Source organism: Falco naumanni, chromosome 15 (assembly GCF_017639655.2).
Source record: "Falco naumanni isolate bFalNau1 chromosome 15, bFalNau1.pat, whole genome shotgun sequence".
Lineage (NCBI taxonomy): Eukaryota > Metazoa > Chordata > Aves > Falconiformes > Falconidae > Falco > Falco naumanni.
Window position 1 is genome coordinate 12,307,290 of NC_054068.1, and position 27,933 is coordinate 12,335,222.

Here is a 27,933-nt window from a genome sequence, read left to right on the forward strand (position 1 = left end):
AAAGGCAAACCTAAGGTCTACCCTCAACATATATACAATCTATCTATATATACAAAGAGGGGTGGGTACAAAACAGTATTATATATATAATACAACAGCAATTATTTCAGAAAGTACCAATCATTTTATTACGGGAACATAAATGTTTCTGGGACAGAAAAAGTGCGTATTACAGGAAAGATATATTGCAATGAAAGTATTCCAATTAAATACATGTAACTTTGCATAACATAATACACAGACCTAACAGAGTGAAATTAAGGGAATCTAACAGGGAAATGACTCACCTGTTTCTCTTCTCTGGTTAAATTTAGGTATGTGTATAGCTGCATTATTTTCCCATGCAATGATTCTAGGAAAAAACTAGTCAGTCCTGGATCTTGGGAATGGTTAGTTTTACATTGGTGAATGTCTGAAATATGTTTTGAGGTTTGTAAATTTATGATAACGTTACATAAAATTAGTACTGAAGAGTAAGATACTGTGCCTAAACTGTATGACAACAACACAGTGTAAATACAATTAAAGAACTGTGTGCCAGGATTTTGCATATTGTTTATTTTAACTGTTTTTTGTTCAGTTTTGGATTGCTTTGGATAAAAGAAAGATTATTATAGAGCAACATATTGTTAGATTGTTGAAATTCTATTCTAGATAATGATCAATGTTTGGAAGAACCATAGCTACAACTCAGCTGCTGCATAGCAATGGTTTTAAAAACTGGGGGCAGTTACTCAAGTATTTAAAAAGTGATGTGAAGGGAAGCAGAGCTTTTTGTAAATTAATTTTTTTAAAAATGAAATCATCTAGGTTTTTTAGCAAGTTACAAGACAAATAAATGAAATTTCAAATAACACTTATACTGATGCTCTATTAAAGCATTGATGAAACTATGAAAATGACTGTTACCTTAATATTGGAAAACCACAGGTCATTTTCATGCAGTGTAGCAACATAAACAGAAGTAAGAAGTCCAAGACAGATGGCAAGAATTCCACCAACAGTTATTGAGAGTATGTTCCACAGCTTTCCACCTGTATGATCTTAGAAGAAAAATATTTCATTCTGTAATTGTGAAACACATAATTCATCTTAAAGGAATTTTGGAAACTCATTTATACATGTCCCGTGCTAGCACAGTTTACATTCTGTAGATAACAGGATACTTGGCTTTAAGGGGTCTTTATGGAGAAGTTTTTTTTAATCTTCTCATATAGCAAACTCAAGAGTATTTTATTTACATGCAAAGTGAACTAAGGTGTGCCTTAATTGGTAACATGTAGTTATAGTTTAAGAACACCATGATCCTATATAAATCTAGATCAGTGATTTTGGTGATATTCTTCTAACCTGTGCTTAGGATAGATACCTAAAGCTGAACACTACTAAAAAGCCATAATGTTACAATCCTCCTCGTTACCCACCAGACACAATTTTCCCATCAGGCTTCACATTCTTCTCCTCTGGAGGCTGATCTTCAGGCACTTCTGTGCCTTTTCCAACCCTTCTCTGTCTTATGGTTGTCATGACGTCTGTCACTTTAATTCATTATTCTTCAGTTTGACTCCTAAATGGACACAGACAAGCAATGCATCTTCCGACCCAAACACTCACTTAATACTGTATGAAATATGTGAAAAATACCCCGTATTTTACTGCTATCACTTTGACTTACAGAACTAAACCGAAGTGTTGTCTTACAAAAATTCAAGATTTTTAAATCCGCACAACTTGGAGTGCAAATGAAAGCATAGAAAAAACATTGTTTTAGATTTGTAAAGACTTAAAAGTTCACAATTTTACATACTCTTGCACAGGTTTTCAGAATGATTAATTACTTTAGCTGCCCTTGCTTTTGGCCCTTGACTCAAAATGCCCACCAGGCTCCACTCTGAAAAAGTGTAAGCCCTTCAACGAAAAATAAGTCCTTTTAGGGTATTTTAGTTGGGCACCTAAAACAGAAACCCTGTTGCCTTAATCTTGGCTTTCAGGAAATCCTGAAAAAGGGGACCATGAGATGCAAAAATTATGTCAGAGAAATTGTGTTATGAAAACCTAGAGAGACAGCATTAAAACAAAAAAATCCTTATGTTTTAGGTTTGTAAAGCACCATGAAACTTGAGAACACTACAAAAGACAGAAAGAAGAGCAGCTTGTCATTCCCCGTCAATTCCCAGGAGCTCTCTCTGTTCTGGGAGGAGGGTCCACACACAAAACTGCTTCAACCTTCCATTCCACGCTTGGAAATTAATTATGTCCCATCCTGAATGCCCCAATCTGCTACCATCCCCAGAGCAGAAACACTGGTATTTGTGTCACCACTAGTATAACCGACCGGTAATGACCTAAGAAATGCACCCCAACTGCACAACTTTGTCGTTTTTAAGCTTTTGCAGGGAATTACCTTCACCTTTTCCCCACACGCCTGGGAAAACACACGGAGGGAACTATGGGAGCATATATCCAAGCTGTTTTTAAATAGCTGGTTTGTAGAAAACCCGACAAATAATTAACAGAGGCAAGACGGTCACCGCAGCCACGCTCCTTCCCCGCACCGGCCGCCTCAGCCGGCTCTCCTCAGCGCCGCGCCGAGGGGAACGGCTCTGCCCGCCACACGGGGGAACGCCTCGACGGGGCGCCCGGGGGGAGCCGGCCCAGCCCGGCCCCGCAGCTGCCTGAGGCGAGGCGAGGCCTGGGGCGGCGGGGGCAGGCTCTGCGCTGCCGGCCCAGGGGACACGACAGGGGCCTCGAACACCGGTGGCTGCAGGGCAGCGCGGCGGGCAGGCGAGAGGGCGGCCGGGAGCGGAGAGGAAAGCGGCCCCGGAGGCCGGGCAAGGCGAGAAAGGGAGACAGGAGGCGCGGGCCTGGGGCCGCTGCTCCCCGGGCCGGGGCAGGCCCCACGGGGCGCGGGCAGCCCCACACAGCGCCGCCTTTCCGCCGCCGCGGCCTGCGCGGCCCGGCCTGGCTCGGCCCGCTTGACGGCGGCCCGCCCGCCTCCTCCCCTTCCCCTCCGCCCCCCCCAGGCGAGGCCGATACCTGCCGGCGCTCCGAGGGCTGCGGGTTGCTGCAGCGGGGCGGCGGCTTCTCGTACCGGCGCTGCCTGCGCGGAGCCGGCCGCGCCCGGCCGCCAGGAGGGGAAAGGGCGGGGGCGGGCGCGGCGCCTTTTGTTCGGCCGTGCCAGGCGGGGCGGAGGGGCTGCGGCAGCCGGGGCGGTGGGCAGTGGGCAGTGGGCAGGCAGCCGCCGCCGCACGGGGAGGCCCGGGCGGGGAGGAGCCGCGGGCCTCGGGCAGGGGCGGGCTGAGCGGCGGCGGCGGGGCGGCACCGTCCGCGGCGAGCTCGGCCTCCGCCGCTGCTGGCGGGGAGGGGGCGGCTACAGCCGCGCTCCGCAGGCCGGCCCTGGCTGCCCCCAGAGGGGTTAAAGTGGTTGAAATGTCGGCGCTGGGGCGGGCGGGGAAGGTGCTTGTTTAAAACAGGGGCGTAGGATTTATATGTTAGTGATGGTGTCGTCGTGTGTGTACCCCTACCCCCCCCATCCCCCCCCCAAGTAGATGCAGTTCCAGGTACATGTTAAGTGATTTCTGAAAATTAGAATCCTAAACGGCACAGGTCAGTTTTGTGTTCAATCCATTATAAACACCACTAGTTATTGATCAACTGCAGCACCAACGTGCCGGGGGGTGGGGGGTGAGGGGAAGACCTTTACCTCTGTAGCAGAAAACTGCAGCACTGGACTGTTTCCTACTGCACAGGATTAACCTACCCACACACTAATTCTTTACTGTAAATTTTATTTGTAGTGTCTTTCAAGATAGTTATTTTAGAAAAAAAAATCCCCATAAAGCCTTTATCAACATGTCAACTTTTGCTTTTGGGCAAAACCATCTTAGTTTTACCAATTCTGTGTTTTTGTTTTTTTTTTTTAACCGAGGTAATATTGGGTGAAGTCAGTATTTAATAGCGTTTCACTTTCTGAGTGGCTCCAAGTGACAGCTCTTTTCCAAACATGCCTAGAAGGGATTGCAAAGAACCCCAGTAGCACGGTGCGTTAACTTTTCTGCAATAATTCTGTCCATAAATACGTGCCAAAGATACAGGACAGTGATTCAAATCCCACTTGTGTGGCAGGGCTCTACCCCCTGTTCTCCTAATTCCCAGGAGCGTTACAATCATCAGACGTTAGGTCAATGCAGCTTTATCCCAGCAAGCTGTGTGTCCAGTCCCCTTTCTGCAAAAGCTGCAACTCCCAGTAGCAGGCACGGTGCCCTTTCCCTGGGCAGCTGCAGCCCTGTGCTGGGCTGGCCAGTGCTCGTAAGCAGGGAAGGTGATAAGGTGTCTTGGGGTATCAGGTGGATCCCACATGACCAGGTTATTTATGGGGGGGGCAAGTAACTTCTGACAAGGCTCTTCTGCTGTATTAAGCTGAAGCAAGCAAAGTATTGTAGCCCGGTGAACAGGGTAATACCTGCATGCCACATCCTACACCACAGGGACTTTTTTTCTCAGGTTTTGCATTAGAGAAAATGTGAAAAAGCTGCGCGGTACAGCATTCTGTAGCATTGCAACTAAACCCATTTGTAGTTCCAGCTTTTCTTACTTCACCGTATTTGGCCCAGGGCTATAATAACAACAACAAAATGAAAAAAGATTGCCTGTTTATGTAGATGTAAACCATGATAATACCAGCAATGGATACTCTGGCAGTACTTTCTCTTTTCTCTCCTTGGCCAGCAGCAGCAACTGAGTTTGACTTCCCCCCGCCCCCTCCCCCCCCCCAAAAAAAAACCCCAAACAAACAAAAAGATGGGAAGAAAAGCTCAGCAAGGCCAAGAAATATGCTATATATTAAAAATTAGGTTGCAAGGTATGTTTTAGCTTATGTGATGGATAAAGAAGAGTCAACCACTTACCTGAATAAAAGCTGCATAAGGCTTTCACTCCATTTAAATTAGGGAAAAAATTCCTGCTAGCTTCATTATGGATTTTGAAAGTGCAGTTCTGTCCTTCAGCACTGTCCCATCATAACTGCATGAAGGCTTACAAATATTTTGACTTAATAGTCTCATATTTCACCACTACAGTTACTTCTATAAAACTTGTATTAACAGTATTAAAACTGTAATAACTTGACACAAGAGTGAGAAATGGCAGTGAAATATTTCAGATACTTTCTGATTTAAACAGATTCCCAAATCTCTGAACACTAGTTCAATGTTTGAATTTTCCATATTCATATTTTATACAGGTCAAATAAAAGTGACTAAAGTGTTTAACAAAAAAAGTTTATTACCAAAATACAATATTAAAGTCAATACGTGACAAACTCCTGTAAAGCAAAATAAATTATTCTAACATTGTACAGTATTTCAGAAGGTAGTTAAAGTAGTACTACAGACTTTGCTTCATAGTTCCAAACAGTCGTCTATCAGGAACACAATCCTAGAGAGAGCTTAAGGCATGCAGCTTAATGTGCTGGATAATTTTATAAAATGACAGTCATCCTATTTAATAAGATACAGTATCAGAATTAACTGCAGTCTTTACATGTCAGTTTTCTAAATTTTTTATACTTTGGCTAGAAAAGCAGTGCCATAGTGTTACAATACCTTTTCTTAAAAAAATACATGTACCCATGTCCATGAATATCAAATGCAAATGTAAATTTCTATTAAATATATCTTAACAAATGTTACTTTGAGCACCAACTGTACATTTTTAAAAATGATTAAATAAGGGCTTCTGAAAAGAGGAAAATACAATAACTCTGACTGAATCCCACTCTATTTTCCCAGGCCAAGCACAAATCGGAAAGATGAAATATGCACCTACTTATCAGTACAGCCTAGTACAAATGAAGTTTTCTCTTTAGTAGAAGTACAGGCATTTAAAACAAAGCTGCAAGTTACAGATCGTATTGCAGAATAAAATCTAATTTAAACAAACAGCAAGTGAATAGCTGATCATCTGATAGTGCTGTGACAGAAGATCCAAAAGTATTTTAAAAGCTTAAAGAAAGGGGAAGACTGCAGTGTTAGTGACTTTGAAATGTGCTTAAAACCCCCTACATAACATGCAATCAAGCCAACCATACGCTTTCTAAAGCAGATAACCTGAGGAATAATTTGCTTTCAGAAAAACTAAGTCTATAATTAACTTCACATGCAGAACTTCTGATAAAGTTCATGGGAGTTGTGAGTGGGTAACTAATGGCAAGCAGCATGGAAACAGTTAAAAAAAAATTAAAAAATCTCTGCATATGGGAAAGAATTATTTGCTGGCATTTGTTAGGATTGATAATGGTTTTTAGAGGCAACTAACTTTCTACTATTTTATAGGAACACACGGTGAAAAAAAAGGAACAAGATGGCAAAGAACAACTGTGAATAGATGCATCCTGTTTAGTAATCCCATTACAGTGAGTCCTGGTGCATTATGCTGGATGCTGCAAACGTGGCTTGCACATACACCACAATTGTTAATTTAGATTCAAGGTTACTTGCTTTTTAAGTCTTACTTCACTGCCATCTCCTCCTTAGCTTATGAATGCAAGTTTTTCACCTTTCTATCTTTCACTAGCTGAGCAGCTTTAACATAATAATCCCTTTACACAAAAATAACAATGTGGCAAAATACTGTTTCTGTGGATACTGACTGGTAGGTTACCTTTACTATGGATCTCATTGTACCTTTAATTTTTTTTCAACAAATGGGATCCCTGAATGAGAAAGTTGAGATATATTCCAGATAATGTACTCTTTTCACATGAATTCTATATTGAAGGTAAAATATTGGTGTCAATAACACCGTATTAATAACCCATTAAAAGTTTACTATCTCTAAGACAGCATGAATAACCCATTAAAAGTTCACTATCTCTAACTGAATTTGAGATCGTGTCAATAAATCATGTTTTTCAAATGCAAAATCCATCTGTAGGAATATGAAAAATAACTTTTAACTGAAAAGAATGTATACTTACTTCACATATGTATTTAAAATATCTCAAATATCTGACACAAAAATGCTTTGATATTATACCCTGACCAATTTTTAAAGTAAAATGTGTACTTTCTGCTATCTAATTTATAAACAAAATAATAGATATTTAACCCAGAATAACAAATCAAATGGAGGAAATCACATGAAAACAAAAATCATCAAATGTATTTGAAATCCTAGTGCCTTTACCCCTGGGCCTTTAGATTTTGTGCTGGTTCCTAAAGTTGTAACGACTTGTTCTTCTGTTTGCCACTTCTAGTCAGCGATAGTGCAATAGACTGTACACTACATATGCCACCTTCTTAGATTTACAGTTGTAGCTTATTTCTGCTAGCAGAAACTAAAGTGTAAATAAAATAACTGTAAAATACTGTTTTTCTAAGAGTAAGTCATTTTTAAAGTAGTGAGCTACTAAAAATCAGGTAACTCCATCCCCATGTCAGGAACTAGGCATGCTTCTGTACATCTGCCATTTTTCAAAAGCAGAAATACATACCTGAACTAGAAAGTTTAAATCTAGCTGCTAAAGGACTTCTTTGGAAGTGCTACTACTTCACTTGGTTGAAGCATATATTTCAAACAACTTAAGGAGCCAACTTTTACAAATAACCTCAACAAAGTTGCCAGTAATTAGCCAGTATGATAATATTCTGAAATGATACATAGATTAATGTCTTGTACTGCAAACTGCTGTAACTGTAAAAGAAAAAAAAGGCACTGTAATTTTAGAAGCTAAAGGCTTTAAAAGGGAGTTTTCTATGCGTTCCTCAGAAAACAAAGTAATCCCTAATTCCCTTTATGAATCCCTATTATATGCACTAGTAAAATTTATTCTACAAGTGACTGGATAAATTTTCGCTTAAAATACAGTTAGCCTTTTTTTAAAAAATATGATTTTCTACAGGAAGATTACTGTATCTTTCAGTGAATTACTTCTACAGTTACAGCTCTGCCAGACAAGTGAGGATTTTAGACAGCCAGTGGGATTTCAAAGAACTCCAAAGCACGCAGGCATTTCTCAAAATCCCACTTCGAGCTCACCTACACCTTTAGCAATCTACAAAGTTTTAATCTACATCACTTTGTGGTGATTACTGTTAATATCTTGTTCTCATTAAAAAACACTGCTCATATATACTGCAAAAGTAATCACCACAAATTAAAAGTGACATATGATAAGCTTGCTTTTTTTTTTTTTTTTTTTTTTTTTTTAAATACTTCTGCCGAATGTGTCAAGAAAACCATTAAGAAACAGTAGGTCATCATTATAAAGGATCTTTTACACACTATCATTCCAAAAATTATAATTTTTTTAGTTAGGATCCAATCAGATAAAGTTATTAGCAAAATGCTTCTAGGCTTCTCAGCTCCTGGTGCTCTAAATCAAGAGAAAAGATAGAAGTCTTTGTTGAAGGACAACTTGGAGTTTGTAAGGCCTTAAAAATAGATTGGAAAAAATGAAACGCCTATGTCTGCATGCAAGCACACACATGCCCTTCACCCGCCTCCTCTCTGCCTACCTTCCAGAATCCAGGCAGTGGGGTTTAGGAGATCATAGTTTAAAATTTTTATCTGGTCTGTTGCCAGTTTCACAAAAAAGAGGGTAAAAAAATTCTTTGCTGAAATACTTGGATAACAACAAAGAGGGAGGCGGAAAAAAGCTTTTCAATTGATACAAAGCTTTCATACCTTTGGGTTTTAACATACGGTGCTAATGCATTATTACTGACTAGTACCTGACAATAAAAGAAAACCCCAACAATTCTACATTCTTGGCACCATAAAGAGAAAGAACAGGTTAAAATGGATCTTCCCCACTCATATTTATCTCTTAAATGATTCATCGGTCCCTGGTTAAAATTTTGTACTCCTACTGAAACAAAGACTCACCACGGGAAATCAAATTTTCCTTGCAATTCTTCTCCTTAGAAAGCTTCTCAGGCAAAAATTAACAAAGAAAGAAAATATTCACTCCAGGAAACCCTCACTTTATCTTACTGCTTCACCTAGTTTGTGCTCTGAGTTGTGCTGTGGTCCTTATTTAGAATGATGTTTATGATTTCACCCTCATGTTCTTTCATATGATCCAGCAGATTTTCTTTGTTGGTAGACTCAAAACCACAAATGCAGCAGCAGAAGAGAAGAACACAATATTCTGTGCCAAGATAGGGTAGAGTGGAGTTCTTTTCTAAACTGCATGAGGTATTCATCAAGTTAGGTTTTTCATTTTCATCAGAACCTGAAATTTCATTTGTAGTCTGGTTAATAGACTCTGTAAAAGACACCAAGTTGTCTGAACTTCCTAGTATAGGTACCGTACTTTCATCTGTGCCTTCTAATAAGGTTTTGTCAGGAAGCTGTCCTTGAAACCTGAAATAATAATAAAACCCGAAATAAATATAAAAACTTACAGTTGTTGCTTTTTGACAGGAACTTTATTTTGGATCAGAGTTGGGTCCCTTGAAAATTCTAGATGATAGGGCTTGAAAGTAAATCAGACATACCTGCTGCTTTGTGAAATTGCATCATTAATGGCCTTGTTCACTTGTTCATAGTTATAATTTTGGTCACTTGCATGTTTCCACATGTGGGACTTCAGGGATGGAGGATGGCTGCAGACATATCCACAGAGAGAACATCTAGGAAAAAGTGGAGAATGAAAAAGAAAAACATTTAGAAGTTAAATTTTATTTGTTTAGTAATGGATTAGTTCTTCCAAAAGGATAAGTAAAGAGATACATGTCAATTGTCTTCTTGGTCCCTCTTTTCCTTTTCGTAACTAAGTCAAGTTAGTTTGCAAAGTTTCATCCTGAAATGTAAGACTATCTTTAGGGTCTGAGAATTTTTTACTTTGCTTTTTCTGACTTCTTGAAGAACTGTATTAAAACCTTATCTGTTTGGCCTGTTAAAATTGTTTTAAGTACTGCAAAAATGCAGTAGTTCTGACAACTGCAGAAACATGGAGTTCATTGGTGTGGCACATGGCAGGCCGGTAGGCAGCTCGTTTTGCCATTGCTCTGAACCACACAGGAGCTCTGTAGTTAGCACTGATAATTTTAATTGAGCTAACAAAGTTTTCTAGTGTAGTATATATTAGTTTATTTAAGGATCACAGAATTGTTGAAGTTGGAAGGGATCTCTTGAAATCACCTAGTCCAATCCACCTGCGCAAGCAGGATCACCTACAGCAGGTTGCCAACAGCAGTGTCCAGTTCGATTCTGAATATATTCACAGGTTGAGATTTAGACAGGTGAGAATTTTGTCCATAGAGTTTTCCATCAGCTTGGGTAACACAAGACTAAATAATCTGTTTCCCTATAAAACAGCATCTTACACAGTAAAGAACAAAACCTTGAAGAACATGCCCTATTTACATAGAGACGTAGTGTGTACTTACAGACACAGATAACTCAGAACTGATCAAATCCCATAGGACTTTTTTCATACATGAACATACAACAGAAGAAGTTTTTTTAACAGTGTTTTCTAAGATGGTAAATTAGTCACCTCTGCATGAAAGAGATGAGTGATACTGCATGACACTACTCCAGAGCAGAACAGTACTCATGGTAAAGACAGCGTAGCTCCTTGTCTATTGGACAAGGAACCTACTTAGCTACCTGCTACTTTGGAAGTCTTCAGTTTCTCAAATCACATGGAAAAGACCAGGATCAACGGAAGGTGACCTTGTTCTAGTGAATAGCTGGGAATGCACCTCAGTCTATCTCAATGAGAACACGATGTTTTTTGCTCAAGCAATGTGATCCCGGTATGTTACACTATGATGCATCTGTTAAAATGACTACTATACTAATAAGTTTTTGTAAATTTTTAAGACCTTTTCAGAAATATAACCTGGAACCATGAGAAGGCCTATATAAAACTGTGTTATACATACAATTCAGTATGGTTTTACAACTTCCCTTAATGACAGCAGGATACAGTCCTTAAATGCCTTCCAAATAATCATATATAGGAAACTAGTTCTGGTCAGCAGAAGACGGTGAAGAACAGCACAACCCTGACAAGTTAGGTGAAGGCATGGTACGTTACCTTGCTCATGCAGCCACATAACTCTGTCTTGCTGGGGAACAACAAGCGTATCCTTCTAGCTCACTTTTCTCTGTTACTTGATTTGGAATGTACTATCCTATTTTTCTCTTTTCCTTCTAATCTGAAGCCTTATAAAGAAAATGGATGCTTTCAAATATAGGCAAGTTCACACTCGGGTCGAGAATCTTAACATTTCTAATAAGGCTGTTACAAATTAATGACATCATTAAAAATAAGATAAAAGGCAGACCTTATAGTTAATTTGTAGATAAAATTAGGTGAAAATATTTTTTTGCAAAACACAAAGATCAGCAAATAATCTTAATTCCATTCTATACACACATGTATTCCACTAGTCTTATTATATGTATTATTTTCCTGTGCCATTAACACATTTTGGTCAGTGGGTTGGTAACACGGTGAATGTAGCAAGAATTCAGTGTTTGTTTTTACCCCCTTTTAATTACAGTCTCATTTTTTGAAGTACATTAATTTACTCAGGTGATTTACTAATCAGATTTACTTTGCTGAGAACAGTGTCATGAGCCAAGTGCTGTTGACTGCTTTAGCATTCAGTTCAAATCAAAGACACAGAAACTCAACAGCTTTTAGCATGATGCACTGCCTGCCCTTTATGATCACGTACTTAATGTATAGTTACTGTATATGCAAGACATTCCCAGAGAAACAAAATTATTTACCACTGAGTTTAGCAGTAGAACTCTTTTAATTCTATAGCATGATTTGCCCTGCTGGTTGACCTGTGTTGAATTATTAAAATTTACTCTTCAAGTGTATCCTAAATTGATCTACTGAGGAAACAATTATCTTGCAGCTCTTGATAGACTGCTTCCTCGGGGATGCAGGGACCAAAGTGTGGAGGTTTTCAGTAATCTTTGGTAATACTAAGAGCACTCAACAATACTGTATGAAGTATGACAGCAGAGAAAATAGAACTTAATGTGTTCTAATAGGAAAAATGCAGTGGAAGGACTCTGAAGTTGTAGAAGCCGATTTTCTTGAGAAGAAACCCTTATCTGAATGTAATTTATTTAGATTCTTCCTATTGTCTGTAAAATCTTCCACAAAGAAACATTCAGAACATTCCTCATTCTCTTTCCTTTCTCAGCTTTTATTTTTTGTTGCAAATTAGTAGTAAACAATTGCATGTATTTATGCCAATTTTCTCATATATGTGTGTCTATATATATAGAACACACATACCTATGGACAGACTATAAAGAACGCTTATCACTTAAACATAACGACTAGTCATACTAATTCTTAACTAGGGCAGTGTGATGCCAATCTAGATTCTAACTAACATGTATATGCAAAGGCCATGCCTAGACTAGGATATTAAACTAAGTCAGAGAACATTCCTGGGTATTGGAATTCAACAGTCTATAACGTTAAATGTTAGAGGTGCTCCTGGCATGGTTTTGGCACTTGCATCCTCCCAAACAATTCCAGGCACGCTCTGGCAATTAACACGGTCCAGAAACTACTTGCAATAGGCAGTTTATATGCAACCACCGCATCCTGGATAGAAAAAGCTGAATACTGTACCAAAGGGAGGTCATGGATGCATTTAATTAGCTAGCATAAACATCACCTGGGGATGCCACATCAAATCTCCTTCTCTCTCTCTCTCTCTCAAAAAAAAAAAAAAAAAAAGAAGAAAAAAAAGTCACCGGAACAAAGAATGAATCTAGGAGGGAAGAGAACAGAATATGAACCCTGCTTTGTATCTTAACATAGCAAAATCACTACTATCACAGCGTTTTGCCAAATTAGAACTGTTACATACTTGTACTGTTCCATTAGCTGCACTGCCTGATGCTCCTGGGGGTGGCGCCTCATATGGCATTTCAAGCTATTCATATTTGTGGTGGCGAAGTCACATACTTGACATCTAAAGAGACAACAACAAGTAAACTAATCTGACAATTAACTGCTAACACTATTCCAGAAATAAAAATCTATGAGAAAGCAAAGCTATCTGGAAAGACTACAGTTAAAAACTAGCAATATTTACAGAAGTCCAAGTGATGACATTGTTTCATTTTTTGGACCATGAGAATCACTTGCAGCCCAAAAAAGCCTCCACTTTTGAGCAAGAATCACTAGGCACATGGACTCTGTTCCTTCCTGCTCTAAGCACTGGTAAGCAACATGAAGTACACGGGAGATGGATGCACTTGAAGTGATGCAGCCCTGATTCAAGTTGCTTGGATATGTTATGCAAAGGTGGAATATGACCATAAGAGCTATAGGGGACATAGTGTATTTAGAAGTGAGTCTTGTTCCTCAAGAATAAATGTTCTACTTAAAGCAACACCCATGTTTGTTTAAAAAGCCAAACTATCTATTTAGAAATAAAACGTCTAAGTTTCAGAGCATTGTATCTGATACAGAAGTCAGGGATAAGATCAACACGTTTAGATTCAAGTGCCCTAAGGATGTCACACCATGCTGTTTAAATTTTTTTTTTTTTACTTCTGTGACAATATTTTTGTACAAAAACAATAATAAAACAGTCAGGCTGGATCTAGATTTAGATCCATGGATTTAGATCCTGAAGTATTACACAAATACTATGCTACCCATAAATACCAATATACTACCAACACAAGCTTCATGCATATAACATAATGAAACAGTAGCCATCAAGTTCAGCTAGAACTCTGCATATTTGTTAGGGACTTCAGTTGTTTCTTTTTTCTGAAATGGTAAAACGTCCAATATTTACTAGTCTGGTCTATGGTGTGAAAGAGTTCAAGACTGCAGGCTACTTAACTTGAGATTACTCACTTGATTTTTGAAAGGACTTAATTGTGCACGATTAAAATCCAGAAGGTATCAAATCTACAAAAATGCATCACTGAAGGCATTTAATTTCCAGCAATTTTTGTTGAACAAATAATAAAATATGTTTACCGCTATAAATAAGACAGCAGTATAGTAGGTTGCTATATGATACTATGAAAGGCTCGAGGAATACATGTTTCAGAAGGAGAAATGCTATGAATACTGGAACCTTATGGTTTTTAGGCTGTGGCTTAAGCATCCTATCAAGTCTGCCGATTTGTCTAAGTGGCTTATGAAAAAATAATCAGAAAAGCAAGCCAGCTCAGTGGGCTTACATTTAGTATGGAGCAGTCTATATCACCAATGGAAAATTTTCAAGGGTACCTGAATCAAACAGGCTGCCTAACACCAATTCAGAAAACTACCATATACAAGACCCTCTACAGTATCTGCTGTTCCAGCCCCACTAAGTTACAAATAACAGCAATAGGGAAGATTCTGAGGAGAAAAAAAATATCTATTTGTATTCCACATTTGCTCTTCTTGCAAATTTTTGCTAGTGTTATGGGATATCACTATAATACACAAATCAAAATAAAACACGTCTTCCGTGTTTGTTTATCCAAAAGAGAAAGTCCTTGGCTGTGCTCAGCATTTCAAGGTGTTGAGTTTTCAAAATTTGTATTAAAAACATAGAAGTACATTAGCTCAAAAATTCTATTAACACAGATCTACTTTCCAGCCACTAGAGAGGGACAGAGATCCACACTGAATGAGCATAGATTGAATTTGTAGGAATTTATGCAGGAACCAATAGAAAAATGCATGATTTATTTTTCTGCTGGGGACCTGAGCTATACTATTACCTGTGATTTTATATATCAAAGTTTCTATAGAAAACCATATAACTCCCTTGTAGAAAAGTTATAAGATCTGATTCTAAGTGATTGTGTTAATATGGTTTGAAACCTGTGAGAAAGATGAGGGGACTGGTGACAAAACAAAGGGCAGAATTTTGCCACACTGTAGCAGCCAATGTGCAAAGTAGCAATATGACAATGGAGAACACTTTGCACTAAAGCAAATCCAAAATGAACTTAAGTGTGCATGGAGTTCAAGAAATATATTATTACTGTTGGCCAAAGTTCAATATTAAAATGTAATTATTTCTCTTTCCGCATCTGAATGCTTCAAACAAAACAAGCAGTAGACTATTACAGCAAAAGATGCATCCTGGAAAAGTTAGCAAATCTTAATTGCATAGTTTGAGTCAACCAGCAAGCGTGGCTACTTCAAATTTGCAGGAAAATTATGTAATTGGAATTCTTTAACATTATCTTCAAAAATGCATGAGCAATTAAGTATCCTTTTTAATTAAAATAAGTAAACCAGGCATATTGAGACACTTACCTATATGGCTTATCTGAGTTATGAATTCGTCTGTGATTTCGTACACCAACATAAGTTGTGCTTGTGTAGTCGCATACATCACATCTATACAGCTTCTGAACTGAAGACTTATTTCCTATATGGAACAATATCCATTATTTTAGAGTTGCATTCAGCATTGTAAGGAGTCCTCAGATAATTTCAGCACAATTGAATTATGAAACATAAATTAACGTTTTAAAGTAATACTTCTAAATAGCTGTAAATATTTAATACTTTTATTAAAGTATTTGGAGCAAAATGACAATGGACACAGAGATAATAAAGGTGTAGTTTATTTAACATGCCGTTCTGTATTCCCCTTACCTTTTACTGGAATTATTAAAATTTTAAGAAAACCTATTCTTTCTGTCTATGCAGACTTCCCTTCTTCCTGCAGTTGGGTTAAAATTCTGTGTTACAGCAAAAGGTGATAAAATGTGGGAACTGCTGAACGCAACAGTTTCACTGCTTTGTGGAATGGATCAAATCAAAGGAAACGATGAGCACTGAGAAAGGACAAGTTTCAAACTGGCAAATATAGGTAAGGAAAGCAAAAGGCCTTCTGAAGCATCTACATTCTCTTTATCATCCAATCCACTCATACTTTCAGAAGGATCTGAGATGGTAAAACAAACAGATACCGACCGGATGTGTTAAGAAATAATTTGGAACTTCTCCAAATGACTAAAAAGCAGTTGTAAAAAAAAAAATAAATCATTTTTTCTTTCCAGAATGAAAGAAACTCTTGAAAAATTAATAGTTGCAGAGACAAAGGCTAATGACTGATTTAACATAGGAAAATGTGTGCCTGGAAGTGCACAGTTTGAGTATTTTTGAGATGTAAGTGTGTAGACTTAAACAGCCCTATTCCTGCTCCCTTACTGAATAATGGAACTGATTTGGGTTAAAATATTAACATTTGGGAAGAGGTATGGTATTTTTTATATAAGTTGTTTTTCCATTCCAGCCTATCATGCAGCCTTCGTGCACTCCCCAAATGAGGGAATAGCAAAATCACGAAGGGACACCAAGGTTGGAGCTGTTTAAATCAGAACTAGTGCCAAAAAACCCAAACCAAAACAAAAAAACTCAAACGGAAATAAAGGGGTTTTCTTTCAGCATCTAACCTCTTCACTAGCCTGCATAATTCTACTTTTTTCTTTTATTTCCACGTGCAAGTAGGGTGCTCAAGTTCATTTTATCTTTACATCACATTCTTATTAGCCAGCTGAACAGTCAAGCCATGTTTCTCAGTTACATACATGGGCTTTGAAGAAACTCTGATACAGATCCTTAAAGAATTTCTCTGGTGGGTAAGGATCATTACTGAAGTACACCCACAAAGCCAGATGAATATACAATTCAATAAATAATGTGTGGGAGACAAAGTAAAGCTCAAATCTTGCAAGAACAGACTTCAGCAACTCTTCTTGCTTGTATGAAACATGTCTCTAGCAGAAAAAAATCATTAGTTTGTGTTGTGAACGGGTTTACTACTAGTAGGGTACAGCAGAAGATCCTAGGTGGAATGGAAAAAGGTGTATTAGCTGGATGTTTTTCAGTAGATACTGCCTTAAGTGCTCTGATAATATCAGAAAATGATCTACTTCCCAGGCCTCCCAGTTCCTCCCCAAACCAGAAATAACTCCCCTCTCTAAAAAAATCTAAGTTCTAATTTCCCAAATGGGAACCCTCTGTTCTGAATCCTGAGGAATTCTGTTAAAGGTTTGTCAAGGTCAAGAGCAGTGAAGGTCCATGTCACACTGAGAGGAGGGTCGGTCTGCCACTGTTCCAACTTGCAGTTTGAGAAGACAAACAAGCTTGAAATTTGAAGTGACTGTCCAAAAAGATAGAAAGTAGACTTTTAAGACACATCTCTTGCTTGGGTCCAAATACCATGAACCTCTCTCCAGTTTGGAGTAAGAAAAACTGACTGAAAACCCCTCCTCTACCATCTCCTTGAATCCCAATTCTTTTTAGCTAAAGAAGGGAGGAATGAGACAAGCTGACTGACCTGAGGAGGAACTATAGAGTTTACCTTGAAAACAGAAGCTCCATCTCCTGAGTCCAAAATACTGAACAGATTTTGTAAAGATAATTTTGTTCTGGAGTTTCCTCTTGATGATGCTGGACTCTATAAACCCTGACTGAATTTTCCCATTATCAAAGCAACAATTAAGAATCTTTAAGGTAAAACTCTTAAGGAAACATTTCAGAATAAGCCAGTAGAATGAGTCATCCAAAATGGAATTTCACCTTTTCTCTTTGCTATTTTTTCCCCACAGGTGGGCAATGAATTTATGTCAAAAAAAGTTGGAGATATGTTATTCTGAGGAAAACAGTCACACAGCTAACTTTAACAGTGAGGGAAATTTACCACTAATTAAACTTTCACTCCAAAATTCAGCACTTTTGGTTTAAGATGCAAAGTAATTAGGTAGGGCTGATAACCCCCAGAGGGTTATTCTGAAGAATATATAGTATGCCATAAGATAGCAATCCAAATACAGTCTGAAATAAAATTTAAATAATTCTGTGTGTACCAAGATAACAGAAAAAATATTTTGTATTTTTTCTGTTAAAACATGACACAGTGCTCACTCCTAGCATTCTTATGAAGATATGGAAGTAATATTTTACAGGCACTCTTCAGAAGTCGAAGTAAAATATATCACATTTTTTCCTACGATAGGCTCATAGAACAAAAATTATATATTTTTTTTCCCTTTAATGTGAACTATCAAAACAATCTTGATTATACACTTGGAGAGTTTGGAATTTATATTTCTACAATTATTCTTCAATGAATGCACATTTATGGAGAAGACCTCAAATGAGTACAAAGCCACTGAGCTGCAGATCTGTGGGAGAACAGGGGTTGTGTGAAGGTTAAGCTATTGCATTGGTGTTTGAATGGGTTTTCCATCTGAAATCCTGCAGCTTTAGAATAAACTGCTTCTAAATGTATTTTCTGTTACGAATCTGGTATTTTATTGGGCAGGCAACTTAAAACAAACAGTATCTAATGAGATTTTTTAAAGCGTTATGCAAAGATATTATCTATTACACAGTTGTGACTAACCAGCCAGTAGCACGCACACAGGAGCAATTATTTATACTAATCACCACTTTATATTTATTCCTTCAACAAAATACATATGAATTATAATACATCATATAATCTCTTGCTGTTGCAAAACAGCAGTCATGTCCCCCACTCCCTCCACTGGCTTATTTCTTCTGGGTTTGGGGCCTTTTTTGCTTTCTGGATGGAAGATATCAGGTCTCCTAAAAGCAAACATGGAAATGACAGATCTTTGTTCTAGCAGCAGTAACAGGTGCTCCTGTAATGCTGCTTATTATCCTATTCCTTCATTATTAGACATTTACAATCCGATCATATCCAGTCTCATAATGCTTCCTTTTAATTTATTGTACAACCATGATGAATAAAGAGACTTTTAGGGCTAACTATTTCATAAGCAAGAAATGAAACTGTTCCAGCTCAGGCATCTTTCACATAAACAGATGCTATGCCATAAACTTCTTTGTTTTGTGTCTCTTTATAGGGATGACATCTGTTTGACAAGAGATTGCTGTACTGCAGTGGTGTTGCAATTTGATTATAAATTGATTCTGAAATAATTTAAGCATTCCACAGGATGAGTTAATAAAAGTTTAAAAGAACTGTTTTCATTCAAGCCACATCACTAAATTTCATGTGGGGTAAACAATCAATTAAAGTGCATGGCTATAACACTTTTATAAGATAATAATGAGCAAAAAATATTTAACCAAAAAATCTCAAAAGTAATTAAATTGAAAGCAGGCATTTTTCTCAAACAAGGGCTCCTCTTTCATGGAGATTAAGTTACAAGATCAGAATATAAACTGTAAAACCACCTTATTAAAACATACTATTTTCAAAAGCGATAGACATCTTGGTTTTCAGTCACCTTAACAGGACTTGAGCTCAAAAGGTACAGTATTCCCCAAAAACTGACGTTTCACGTGTTGCAAGGTAGTTATTCCTGTATTATGACATCTTTAAAAATACTGGTTTAAAACAAAACATTGTCAGAAGTAATAGTCCAAGTTGTGATCGTAGGTGTTTGTAACCAGCTAAACTAACAATGTTTTATTTCCTATCACTTCTGTAGAAACATTTTTGCAATTTCTTCTGAAGAAAAAAACGACTACTTAATGGAGAAGGAACATCCCCAACTACCAGCAGACACTCCCCTAGCCTTTTTCCTGTCTCTCCCTGACTTCAGATGGCTCTCTCAGGCTTAGGTCTTAGGGGTGTAATAAGCACTGCAGATCAATTTCCTGAATTTAAATGCTTTCTGCACTGATGAGAGCAAAAAATGAGCTGGGAAGGGTCATTCTACCTGAGGCTGATAAGGTAATTAACTTTTAAATTTCTAACTTGTGTACTGAAAGCCAGAAAAAGAGGCTATGAGTTAAGGAGCTCATTCTATTCTGACATGTACCATGTTGCTTTTGGACAAATCATTACTGGTTGAAGTCATCCAGCCCAGCTCACACTGGTTAGTACCTTTTTCCACACACAGCAGCATCAATTTCAACGATTATTTTTGCACTCACTGAATAGCTGTACAGGTGAGAGTTGAACCTAGAAATTTCAGCTGCATTCTAAGTACTATTATAGTGCACGTTTTGCTATCTAAACAAACATAGTTAGGACAGAACAGAGGTATATGCACAAAAAGGAAATACTTCACCCCACAGTTGTTCAGAGGTGATATAATTACTAGGATTTTTCCACAGTGCTTGCAAAATACTAACAATTACAGTGTTGCCTTCAGAATAAAAATGCTGTAAATATTTTCAGTAACTTAAACTCACCAGAGAAGAGGATGCATTCAAGCTGCAATAATAAATATCAGGCCTCCAGGATACTCAAAGGATTTTGAGACCACATTTTCTCCTAAACGACAACATTTGGCTATTTCTTCCTATTTCACTACCTTAACACATCAAGTATTTGGGTTTTGTTGTTGTTGATTTTAAAACAAACACTATTAAATTATAAGCAGATACACAGTTAAAACAGACATTTAGGAAATGCATACCTACAGTTACCCTGGAAACTATTACAGATACTGGTTGAATTTCTGGAATGCCTTACACTGGCCTCTCTAGGGCTAAAACGAGTGACTCATTTTGGACATTACCATAATTAATCAGAAATTTCTAAACACAGAACGGATGGTATTGTATATGTATGCTAACAGTAAACTACATTACCACAGTGTGTTTAAAAAAAGGCTTCCTTCTGTTTATTGTAGGTGATTTGGAAAATACTGTAGCTGTTGAAGAGGGGATTTTTTTTTTTTTCTTAAAAATTCAGAGGAATACTCCTCACCAGTCATTTTTTCTTAAGAAGAAACACAAGGTCCAATTACAGGGGCTAAAAACGTCTCGCCTACCAATAAATGTCAGTAAGGTATCTCAAAACTGACTATAGTAAGTTTTTCATTCTGGAAAGAACATAAATTTAAGGTTATGAACAGGCATGAAAACACTTCAGCATGAACTAGATCTTAAAACCAGTTTTACACAAATAGAGCAAAAAGAAGTAATGTTATGAGTGACTCTCAGTAATTTCAAGTGTAAATATAAACAGTACCTTCTCTTTCATCTACCTCGTTGGAAACTATTACTTTGTTAGATGTAGCTGTTGAAAAGATATCTGGAAGACTGTGTTGTTCTCTTTCATGATTTCGCAGTTGGCTCTGAAAAAACAATTCCCACATTTAAACACACACTACAAATTTACACTGTTCACTTCAAATATTGCAATAATTTGTGACATTGTTACTCAAGTTTTAATAACAACTGTTACAAATTTTATGTGTATATAAAGATTAGCCCTCAGATAATTTTACTAGAAACAAAGTAAATCACACTATTTAATAACATGAAGAATTAATGACAGCGACTGAGAGGATTATATGATTTGTGTTTATTTAAAAAACAAACTTCCTTCTTTCCCCATTCCCACAGACAAGTGGCAAACAGTTCTTCCTCCAAAATTATTATGCTCCAAAAGCACTATTAGATTAGATGTTAAAGGATGGCTTCTGTGAAAATTGACTCAATTTTCATATTACCCAGTGACTTAAGAATACATTATACCTGTTTCCACTTGCTTGGGGAGGAAAGAGATCCTTCTGCCACCCTACCTGTACAGTTTTTCAAACTAGGACTAAACAGCAGTAAATATGGCAGAATTTGTGCTACCATTGCCTAGAAAGAGTTTCAGTTGCACAGCTGGATACTGATGCTATCTAAGTACTGAACTGCATACACAGGAACACACTCACCAGCACTAATGCTTAAACTAGTGACTATAAAAATGGGAGAGGACATTATTCTGCTCTGGTGTGTAATCCCTCAGATCCAAGTTCTACAGAACATCCAGATCAACACAACAACAGAGGAAAAAAAGGAAAGAATTTCTGCTTCATAGTGTCCCATGTTACCCCCAAATACCATGATTACTTTTGCACACACTCACAACTCGCAGGCATGTTTGAGCATTCTTTTAAAGTTTCAACTATTAAGTTCTCTGATGCTTTAATTTCTTCCTGAATGGAATTTCTACATGTGGGCAGAAAAACAACATGACATTAATATGTCCATAAGATGGTTCTCAGGATGGTAACACAGGTGAGGAAGCAAGTTTACTTCAGTGGGTAAAGCAGAGTAATTACAGCTGAATTGTATGTATGGAAAGTGCTGCTGGTAATAATCCCCAATTGTAAAAACAATGAAGCCAGGATGTCAGACTGAATTAAGTTAGAAAGAGGGATTACCAGTTATTAAAAAAGTAACAAAATAGGTTACTTAGCCATTACAGACAGGCACAGGAAAGAACTTTTACCTTATAATGAAAGGATTCTTCACATTGCTTGCATTGATACATTCTTGTTTTGCAGTGGTTGATCATGTGGCTCTCTAAATCCTTACTATTGTCAGCAATGTGTTCACAGATAGGGCACTGGTATGGCTGCCTCTGACGATGGACTCTCAAATGTTGTTTTATGTAGCCCTTATTACCGCTGCTATAATGGCAGAGGCGACAGCGGTAGGGTCGATCTACATTAGGTATATATTCTACTAGGTTACTCCCAGGAATATTTGCATCATTTGCATTTTGGCATTGTGCGTTGTCTTGTAATTCTTTCAAAATGTCATCATCAGAAGCATTCTGATCTGTCCTCTCCTTCAGTTTTTCAATGACAGTAAGTAGTGACATACTGATGCCCATTTTAATTGGCGCTTCTGATAACTCTGGCCTTTCTTTCTGTATCTCAACTATTGCACATTCACTTTGGTTTAAGCCACTAAACTCCTCTGAAGGACTCTTCAGTGAGGATACCACTTTAGAATGAGCCATGCATGGGCCATCGGCTTCTCCCTGTCCTGCACCTGCATCCACAGCATCTTCTCCAGTCAGAGTCATGAAGCTAGACCTTGTTAGCTCTGCAGCTCTGATAGGCATTGTAACAAGAGCTTCTGCAGCTAATGAGTGTAGTCGTAAAGACTCTGAATTTGTCCTTCTTCGTGCAGGAGGCACATTTTCATCAGTTGTCACATTTTTATTAGAGCTTAATTCATTATCTTTCTTCTCGGTATTATTCCATCCTATTATTACTTCTTGAATTTCATCTGAACAGTAAACTTCATCAGATTCTTCACAAGTAACACGGGACTCCTCTGAGATCAATTTTTTTTCTGTTTCAGTGTCAGTGTCCATCAAAAAAGGCTTTTGTAAGATACTTTCCTCAGCACCTGGCAAGCGCTCTACTATTACATTAACGTGACCCTTTTTATTTGGACTACAATTGATGATTTTCTGTGCTGATGAAAGTAGGCTATCAGTTATCATATTATCCTGTTCCGTATCTGATACAGTCTCCTCTAAAACCTCTGTAGTAGGAGAATGCACTACAGACTGATTTAACATCCCTTCCTCTTTTACATTTGTTCCTACTGGTGATTTACAAGACAGTTGCTCAGAATTGCAAATCTGAAGTTGAAGAGACGGTTCACTATGGATATCAAGTTCACTGTTTTCCAAAGAAAGAACAACTGTATCCATGCTATGAGGTGTGTGAGTTACTACTGTCTCTGACAAGCTGGCAGTTTCATTTTCTTCCTCAAAGATAGGATAGGAGCAATCAACCTCACCCGCATGTTTCCAAGCATGTGTTTTCAACATTCTTTGCTGTCCACAGGTGTACCGACAAATTAAACAGCGGTACATGCCATACTGCTCGTAAGTATACCATTTTCTCCTACCCATTTCAGGCATATTAGTAGACTGAGTCACATCTTTACAGTCCAGATTTCCTGCCTGATCAGTCCCTGATTTGACACTTCCTTCCACTGGCCCTTGCAAAACCGAACTTGCGACATTTACACCTTGCTGCACTTTTGTCTGGATGCTGTTTTTACCATCACTCTCATGGTAATTTTGGAAGTGGGATTCAAGTTCTTCTTGGCTTTTGGAAGCAAAATGACATTCTGAGCACATTAGTATCACTTCATTTTTCTGCCCATGTTGTTTTATATGCTCTTGTAGTGTCAAGAGAGAAGGTGATAGAAATTTACATAGACTACACTGGTAGCACGTCACTTTTTTTTTGCTTTGTGGAAGACATTCAGTCACAAAATAATCTGCTTGTAACTCTTCAGTCTTTTTAGTAGCAATAACAGATAGCTCAATTGCTTTAGCCGGGATTTCAGAAAGATCATCTGCATCAAAAGACTGTGCAGAAGCATTAGGATGGGAACGTTTTTTCCCTATTAAAAGGCATCTTTGTGACTTCTCACTCTCCACTATTTTGCTTAGTTTCTGGATGACATGGATTAGTGGATCAGTTTTACATTTTCTCTGATCTTCACTGTTCTGCAGTGTTGGGCCAATGACTGTTTCAGAAATCAGCACAGCTTCCTGTTCCCCAATATTTGGCATCAATACTGCAACACTGCTTCCTTCTTCCATAATACCTAGGAGAAAGGGGTTTATAAAAAATTAATATTTATACATGCACAATCATAAAAATACAACCCAGTCCTATTTAGATTTCTCCCTCTACTAAATATGGATGCCTAATGCCACTAATTTAATTAAACCTGCCAGAACAGCCATATAAATAGCCAAAGATTTTGAGGACATTTAGTGGATAGCATAGACGCTATTCAATACAGCTGGACAGATTAATTCCATGAGAGCCTGTAACAGCCTGACTCCAAGTTGTACAAGGGCAAGATATATATTTGTCAAATATAGGCTGATTAGCATTGTTACAGCTATTATCTTTTTCTTTACAAGGGCCACATATTTGAATGCTAGACACTTAAATATACCAATCAATAGTAACTGGCATATTTACATTTAAAAACCATGATATAATATGAAAATGTATTCAAACGTACTTACTCTGATACACTAATGTCTCCTAAAGCACATGACAATTTGCAACAACATAATTTACAAAAATAAGTAATTTTTTTCCTTGAAATGTTAGGAAAAGAAAGTAATTCTGGTATTTACTTACATTAGTCATTTCACTATGACTATATTAAAGACCATTCACATGTCAAATCATACTTATTATAAATGTCATTTTCTAGAAAAGCTACTAATTGTAGCTTTTTCTACAATTCCTTAATTATAGGGAAAATCAATTGGTACTAAAGTTATAAAGAGTAATTTTTTTCTGTTTTGAGGGAATGCTAAAGGCAATAACTACTTCCACTTACACTTCCTTTAAACATGTCTAACCATAAACCACAGGCAATAACGTGGTACTATTGGAGGTTAAGTTAGAAGCCAATATATATAAATTTACATGAAAACATACTTTGTGATGTGGGCAGAGCTGTGGGGTGAGGGGTGGAGGAGTTGGACAAGAAGTCTTACAGTGAAATTTACTTCTGAAAAAATAGCTAAAAATAACCTATTTGAGTTCCACTATATATACACACCTATATTTTATACACAAAATGTATTTTTATATACTATATATAAAAAAAACCTTGACAGTAAAGAGATGCCAGGTATTTCTTTTGTCAGTCATCTTTGAAAATGTATCCCAAGTTCTTTAATGTGGATTATTTATTATTGGTTTTTTTTTTTCCCCAGAAAGATACATAGGCCAAACCAGAACTTCCAGAACTGGTCCTAAAGAACCATGAAATTCATTCTTTTCTACTTACAGATTCAGTATACAGCGATACAATGAACAGACATATAAGAGTGGGTTCTGTGGTGCCCCTTTCCCTCTACAAAAAAAATTCTGGGCAGAACTATTCAAATTACCTTTATTTGCCATTCAACTTACAATTCAGGTTATCATCAGAACTATCAATATTAGCTACGTTAGTATCACTCACACCTCTCAGAATCACAGAATCATTTAGGTTGGAAAAGATCATCCAGTCCAACTATAAACCTAGCACTGCCAAGTCCACCACTAATATGCTTATGTAAAATATTTCAGACTGAAAATGCATCAGTATTTGTGAATTCTGAATCATTAAGGAACACAAGACTACTCCCTTCAATGTTACTATTTTTCAGTGTTAGTTTTAAGATTATTTACTTGGCAATGCTTATAACCTACATTAAAATTGAAAAATTTAATAAAATTGTTTATAAATAAAGCCATAGAGCAGTTGGATCCATGATAACTAGAAAACCAAGCTACTTAAGGCCTTATGACTTTAGCTGGATCTATGTAAACAGATTAAAAATGATCAATACTGCACTGCAATAGTAGATCAATTGTAGGAGACAGAAATTAAATAATATTTAAACAAAAAAGTATAATTTTACACAAGAGTATACCAAATAGCCAGCTTATTTAATTCAAGTTCAGTATCATCTTATTAACAGGAATCAATGCATGTGTCCATAGACTTATAGTGAAACATCCAAGTATTTAACTTTTAAAACATAAAACAATAGACATGTTGATGTGCATATTCTGCTTCTGTTTCTGTTATGCATTTGGCACAGTATATTGAATGACTAACTGGTCTATGTGGCTAGGAAAAATTATACCCCTTTCATGTAATATCTCTGATTATGCATTAACTTAAAAGAAGCTTAAGGCTGTTATTTGAAAACTATCCTATTCAGTTATACAAAAATACTTTGCTGTTTGTTTCATACTGGCTATAATATGTTCAAAAACCATTATGAAAAGTAAACAAATGTGCTTTTTCCCCTGAAAGCAAATGTAACATTACATGAAGTAGTCAAAGGAATAATGTCTAATAGAAATATTTCCAATTTGAGAATGAGTTAAGGAAATTTATAAGCCCACGGTGCTACTTTATACTTAGTACTTTTAAAACTTTGTAAGTGATGCTAAGTAGATAAATATTTCCTCTTTTTCATCTGAAAGCAGCACAGAAACCAAGATGAAATATTGTATGGTCTGTCTGACCCTAAAAGAAGTACGCTGTCACGTACTATTGCTGTGTCAAAAATGAAAACAGAGCGTGTACCTTCAGATGCATCGATCTGGGGTGCTTGTAGCTGCTGGAAGTTACCACAGGTGTAACTATGGTATGTATGTGTTACGTCATTCTTTGTTTAGAGTAGCTGTAGCGCTTACTGCTGCAGACTTCGTTTTTTAAAGGGCTAAGAATTGTACAAAAATTGAGTTTTAGTAACTACATTACTTTCACGAAGCACAAAGACGCCTCAATGTCATAAAACTTCAGTCGGGCAAACGGCTGTGCCAGCGGGTGCCGCTTACACAGCAGTTAAGGTGCAGGGTCTGGGGGTGCCAAGGGGCAAGATCCGGAGCAGAGGGCAGCGCCTCTTGCCTTGGAGCTGCCCGCTCCGCCCGCGTCAGACACCCGGGGGGCAGAGCCAGGGTGAAGCGCCCCGGGTCGGGGAAAAGCCAACCGCCGCGTTGCACAACCGCCTCACCGGGCAGGCCGGTCTGGTGGCATCGCGGCTCCTGAGGGCAGGGAAACTTCTCCAGCAGGAGCTGGGGCTGCCAGCTGCCGCCCCCGCCGGCGCGGGCCCTGCCCCGGGACTGCGGCTCGGGCACGTCTGGCCGCGGATCCGCCGGACCCCGCTCCGAGGCTCCCCCCTCCCGCGGGGCCGCCCCCGCTGTACATCAGGCAGGTGCCGCCGGCGCGGCCTTCAAGCAGCGCGCTCGGCGCTACCGGCTGGGCTCGGAGCAGCACCCGCCGCGCCGGCGGGCGAGCCGCGGGGATTCTGGCTTGCCGGGGGGGCGGTGCGGTAGGAAAAGGAGGGAGGCGGCCACGGCCTGGGCCCGGCCCGGGGAAGGCGCCGCCGGGAGCCGCAGCCGCCGGCGGCTCCGCACATGGGCTGCGGCATGCCGGCCCGGGGCCTGCCCGCCACCGCGCCCCGCGCCCTACCTGCCGGCCGGCCGGCCACCGCCCGCTCGCCCCGGCGGCGCCGAGGGCCCGCCCCTGATTTTTACCTGGCTTTCAATAAAGAAGAAAAAAAATTTTTTTTTCCTCACCCCCGGCCACCGCTTCAAGATGGCGACGATGGAGACCGTATCACGTGACCCGCGGGCTCGGGTCAGGTGACCGGCGGGTGGACGCTGCCGCCGCGC

At 38.5% G+C, this 27,933-nt stretch overlaps 2 protein-coding genes across 6 annotated transcripts in view; both read right to left on the reverse strand.

Annotated features, from left to right (window-relative positions):
• Positions 1-3,255, reverse strand: part of DPY19L3 (dpy-19 like C-mannosyltransferase 3) — a 37,678-nt gene extending 34,423 nt beyond the window's left edge. Inside the window, exons 1-3 of one of the 3 annotated variants that reach the window (XM_040615015.1) lie at positions 3,037-3,255; positions 1,425-1,567; positions 910-1,043 (exon numbers count right to left, since the gene is read on the reverse strand). In XM_040615015.1, coding sequence (XP_040470949.1) covers positions 910-1,043; positions 1,425-1,527 — 237 coding nt within the window. In that variant the 5' untranslated portion in view covers positions 1,528-1,567; positions 3,037-3,255. Of the gene's footprint in view, positions 1-909; positions 1,044-1,424; positions 1,568-2,404; positions 2,557-3,036 lie in introns of those variants that run through there. The other 2 variants (XM_040615016.1, XM_040615018.1) reach the window with 2 other exon arrangements.
• A 2,010-nt stretch (positions 3,256-5,265) lies between these two features.
• On the reverse strand, positions 5,266-27,891 carry ZNF507 (zinc finger protein 507). 3 transcript variants are annotated; one of them, XM_040615242.1, is made up of 8 exons: positions 27,838-27,873; positions 26,843-26,978; positions 22,203-24,334; positions 20,946-21,051; positions 15,272-15,386; positions 12,861-12,965; positions 9,501-9,635; positions 5,266-9,366 (listed from the first exon to the last, which is right to left on the reverse strand). In XM_040615242.1, exons 3-8 carry the CDS (start codon positions 24,327-24,329, stop codon positions 9,003-9,005), a joined length of 2,952 nt encoding a protein of 983 aa, XP_040471176.1. In that variant the 5' UTR covers positions 24,330-24,334; positions 26,843-26,978; positions 27,838-27,873; the 3' UTR covers positions 5,266-9,002. The 3 variants fall into 3 exon arrangements, with proteins under 3 accessions (XP_040471176.1, XP_040471177.1, XP_040471178.1); XM_040615243.1 differs by lacking the exon at positions 26,843-26,978 and having other exon boundaries at positions 27,838-27,891; XM_040615244.1 differs by lacking the exon at positions 12,861-12,965.
• Between the last annotated feature and the right edge of the window lie 42 nt (positions 27,892-27,933).